Source organism: Phalaenopsis equestris, unplaced genomic scaffold (genome assembly GCF_001263595.1).
Source record: "Phalaenopsis equestris unplaced genomic scaffold, ASM126359v1 Scaffold000221, whole genome shotgun sequence".
Lineage (NCBI taxonomy): Eukaryota > Viridiplantae > Streptophyta > Magnoliopsida > Asparagales > Orchidaceae > Phalaenopsis > Phalaenopsis equestris.
In genome coordinates, this window is record NW_018164663.1 from 355,899 (window position 1) to 361,039 (window position 5,141).

The 5,141-nt window shown below is 35.6% G+C and overlaps 1 protein-coding gene across 1 annotated transcript in view; it reads right to left on the minus strand.

Moving 5' to 3' along the window:
* Window positions 1-774: 774 nt before the first annotated feature.
* Window positions 775-5,141, minus strand: part of LOC110023185 (uncharacterized protein At1g04910-like) — a 23,589-nt gene continuing 19,222 nt past the window's right edge. The window contains exons 8-9 of the mRNA XM_020722460.1: window positions 1,217-1,412; window positions 775-1,179 (exon numbers count right to left, since the gene is read on the minus strand). Coding sequence (XP_020578119.1) covers window positions 1,120-1,179; window positions 1,217-1,412 — 256 coding nt within the window. The 3' untranslated portion in view covers window positions 775-1,119. The remainder of the gene's footprint in view (window positions 1,180-1,216; window positions 1,413-5,141) is intronic.

Here is a 5,141-nt window from a genome sequence, read left to right on the forward strand (position 1 = left end):
TATATATATATTCAAATGATGTTTTAATATAAATAATAATTTTTAAATCTTTCCCCAACCCTTAAAATCTTATGGCTATGTGATTAGGATTTGTCAAAATTACTCGTTGTTCTTGAAGAGCTCGTGTTCGACTCGTTAAGCAAACGAGCTAAACACGAACACACTTTTTGAGCTCAAAATATAAAGTTTGGCAAAACACGACACGAGCTGAGCCTGGGCTCGCTCCTGTTCTGCTTATTTACAATCCTAATTACTCATACTCACCAAGAAATCCCCAGAAATTAATCATTATTATAGTTATTTTAATAAAGATATTTTTAAAATTTTTACTACTAGTTCCATTGTTCTAGATTTTTTTTTTTTTAAAATGAAGAAGCAAATAATAGAAAAACTAGATATGTTACTCTTCACAATCAAACTATAATAAAATCCATCATAATTGAAACAAGACCATAAAATCCCATAAATCATCAACTAGATGAATCCATACAAGAAAATCTTCATGGGCTTTTACAAGCTAGTCTTCTTTCCTATTTTCAATTGATATCTCATTATAAATATATGAATAAACTTCACCTATTTGCCAACCATACACCCCCTATAACATCTGCTTCCCCAAAAATAAAAGAAAAATATATAAATAAAAAGCATTTCATAATTTAAAACAGCAAAACTGTGAAGCCATGTTATTATTAAGTCAGCCAATTATTGTCAAAAGAACAGAAGAATCTCAAGCTATTTCACACCAAAAGAAAAACAAGATTCATTCCCCAATAGACTAACAGACTTATAAAGAATAAGAGAAAAAAATGATAGGTATGAAAGCCATCTTAGCTTATTATATCAAATTTGATCAGATCATGCCACAAAAAATGAAAAAAAATCAAAAAAATCCTTCTCTGTACATTGTAATCATGCCAGATAGGATGATCTGAGCTCTTTGTTATTTTTTATTTTAGTCCATGGCACCATCATTAAGCTTCTGATATCAACAGCTTCAATTCTCTTCTGAAAATAAATGTTTTCTATCCTAAGCTTTAAGCGCTGAGTTGCCAAATATTGGCATTGCTTTCATGCCTATTATAATAAAAATAAGAAATAAAAAGAAAAAGAAAAATTCTAATGAATTTTAGAATAAATGGGGGGAGTATCTTCTCCTGTAAATGGTGGCAATATGAGTGAGAAGTCAGAGACTATTAGACTGAGCCTTTTATGTTTTGTGTGGCTTCTCACAAATGCATCCAGGCAGTGGATTCGCATAGAAAGATTCTTCAAACTTGGGAATTGCTCCGGGCTCTCTGTAGTATGGAGCGCCAATTCGATTCTTGTGAAGTTTCTTCACCTTTGATCTGAACTGCTTCCATGAGATCTTTCCTTCATCAAAATCATCAACAAGTTTCACAAAGTTTAATCTGCAAGGGAAAAGTTAAATTTTGAGCTGAGAAGATGAAATCAGCTCCATTAATGTTAAAAAAAAAATAGGGATATTTACATTCGTAGCACACAATTCATACGTATTTACATATCTCACACCTAAACTTTCACGTTTGCGTGCATGGCACTTTGTTGCTTTAAACTAATGCATGAAACTGTATACTTCACTTTTAAAAAGTGATAATAATACTATTTTTGATGTGATAATAAAGATTTGAGCAATATGTGGACAAATATGGAAGTTTAGGTGGTGAGCAACATGTAAATATATTAGAATTTTGTGATATGCAAGTAAATGCCCCTAAAACATGTATGTCCAAAGCAATATTTTAAAAATGACATGTGAATCTACCAATCTATGATCTTAGAATTTTAATTTTAGAAGATAATCTTAAACCATTTATTGGTCTTCACTGATGTTATATTGTTATATTTAAAATTTAAGGGTTTCATACAATTCTAAGAGATATTAAATTGATTTTAAGAATTTTTTTTGCAAATAGATATTTCATATATAACTATACACGGAGTCATGAGAAACTCACAAGTTATGTGCAATTTTCAATAATGACACTTGATAATTTTATCATAAATGTTCATTTACAGTTAATATTATATCTAGAAATCTCAATGGAGTCTATATATATACTTATGAGATCACTTTGATATAATAACCAATTCCTTTTCTTGTTTAATTTTTTTAGTCATTCAATTTCTCAATATTTTTAGTTATTTTATTTTAGTCTCACATTTTACTTACATTATTTTTAATTTTTAATTTTTTTGAAATTAAAAAGTAAATGCTCTTTATATATATGTGTGTGTGTGTGTGTGTGTGTGTGTGTGTGTGTGTGTGTGTATATATATATATATATATATGTATAGGTCTAGACTTCTAGTGAACAAGATTTTTTTCTCTTTAGAATTTCATTCAATTTTAATGACAAACAATTCAAAAATTACTCTCAATTAAGTCATTTATAATAATAATGTTTCTTAATAACATATTATAAACTTCAACATTCCTATTCTCAAATACTTCAAATATCAATCTTAATTAAATCATTTATAATTATAAATCATAATAGAATACAACATTTAAACTAAAATAAAATTTAACTCGTTAAATAAATAACTAATGATGTGCACTAAGGGCATGTACATTTTTAAACAATACGTAATAATAACTATAGAAGAAACAAGTGAAGATCAAATTTCGACACAAATCAATAGCATGTCTCAAATATCTCACTATACCAAATGCACACCAAAAATCAAATGGAACAAATAGAACTAATGAATGACAAATAAAAAATGATCACAAATCTAGATAGCATCCCAAGTATCCCATTAATTGGCTTAATCATGTAGCTATTAAATATTATTTCATTGAGAGAACATATAAATGTTTTAACAAAGACCAATCTTCTTTGTTATTAGCCCACGGTAAAAAAGGGGATATATTTCTACACAAACCACTTGAAACATAAAAATAAATAAAAAACAGTCTGATAGCTCACATCTTGTGATATCTTTAGGGAGAAAGAAAGGGTACCTCATGTCGCACCACATTCCGAAAAGAAAAAAGGAGAAGGCTTGTCCAACACTCAATGGACTATTACTGCTTGCATCAAATAATTAAGTTAGATATCTTAATTTGGTCCCTTAAAGGATTTTGTTGATTTGATAAAGTGGCAATTGTTCAGAGTTGCAACAAATCTCCTTGGATAGTGAGAGATCAAACTCTCGCTGGAAACTTCACTGTATCATAACACAATGACATGACTTCATTGAGAAAGTGTTTACCAGAAATCAATCAAAGATGACGTAATTTGTCAGGGAATCGAATGTGATGAAGTTCACCATTGCAATGTACAGAAAAGTCGTCCTCTCCCTAAGTAACTAGTAGCACAAACTAGCCTTCAGCTCCTTACTCTCGCGTGAAAGACCATAATGAACCATCAATGAGAGAGAATAAAAAAGAATCAAAGATATTTAATGAACCAGACAACTGAAAGCCCTACCGACTCATCTGTGTTGGGATGGATGGCTCGTTGTGAACGCCTAAAGATCGCCTGTCAACAGTCGGCTATCATCGCCTGGCTGGAGAGAGAGGTCGCGTCATTGTGAGGTTCCCTGAACGACGTCCGAGTTGAGATGGGATTCATCCTCGGTTCATTAGTTCTGAGTCGATTTCATAATGAGGCCGGCTGGATAGAGCATATTAGACTTGGTGGAGAGATGGTCCTTCAGAGATTGCTTGATAAGGGGTATGCCCTGCCCGAAGCCATGGAGGACCAATTTGTCAACCACTTCATCTGAAACATGTAATAATATTATTTGTAATAAAATGATATTTTGGAGGAATTTGAAATGATAATTGTTGTAACACTTATCTTTTATGTGACTCTTCGATCTATGTGCTTGCCCTATAAATAGGGTCAGGAGTCGGTTCTTCCAACTTTTGCATTCTGCTCTCCGAGTTTTCTGATTTCTTTTCCGTCATTTTCTTATGTTCTATTCATTCGACTATGATGGCTCCAAAGTATTCTCTGGTTCTCGTCGGCATCGTGCTGGCAGTCGTTTCCTCTTTTTTGACGGACGAGGACGTGAATAGTCTTCAGAAGCGTTATGTGTCGGGTGCACAGATCACCCTTCACAGGATGTCCACCGCAAGGCGCCTCACGGACGACGTGGGCCCTGATCTTGTGTTTTGCCAGGATCAATTTAAGTGTGGTATCCAGTTGCACCTATGGTCGGAGCTTAAGAGCGTGCTTACTAAATACGGGGTCATTCTGGCCCAAGTTCTTTCGAACTCCATCGCGGCCATCGTGGCTTTCGTCGTGTTTTGTCGTCATTTCAGTATCCTCTGGTCGATCGACACCTTCAGTCACTACTCCTTCAAGGTCGGCAAGAAAGGGTTTGTCATGTTTTCACTTGGAAGAAAACTTTACTTGCTCGGTGTTGAGAATAAGATTAAGGATTGACATAGAAAACTCTAAGTCAACTCTACATCTGGTGATTGGGAGATTGCCACTCACCCGTAGAAGGTGGAAGGTAGCTAGCCGAGGGCCTTACCGGCCAATCTGCGGGACGTCCGGGAGGTGTTGAAAGGGAGTCTAATGTTGGTCTCTCAGTATGCAGCAGAACGGACAGTGAACCGAGTAATGGAAGGGAGGATGACCCTGAGTGACTGGAGAGCTTTGAACGCCAACGAAGCCGCCAGAGCAAAAACGGCTGAGGAAAAGCAACGACAGAAGTTGAAGGTTGGTCCCTCCCGTCAGACCTTTATGACAGGTGTCATTCTTAATGTTGTGTGCCCTGGTAGGGCAATTTATAACTTTTGTTTCTGAGTCAACAGTCGTCGTTTAAAACATGGTGACCGATGGGTTAACCATAATTGTGTGATCTCACTCCGTTATTGCAAGGCAAAGTGAAGGGGCTAGAACGGGCTCCGAGGAAACGCAGAGGGAGGTTGTTGTAGATCATTCCTCCGTTGCGCCAGGTGAACCGATCGTCGCTTCTCCGCTGACTATCTGGGTTGTTGCAGCTACGCATTTGGCGTGGGTTGTGAAGGCCAAGACGGTTGAGTCTCCTCTCACCTCGGTCAATTCCACTTCAGGGGGCTCTTCTTCTTCCTCTAGCTTCGAATCTTCGCCATCTCTAGAGAGAGAAACCATTCACCAAGAAGGGAAGGAGTCGGCGGG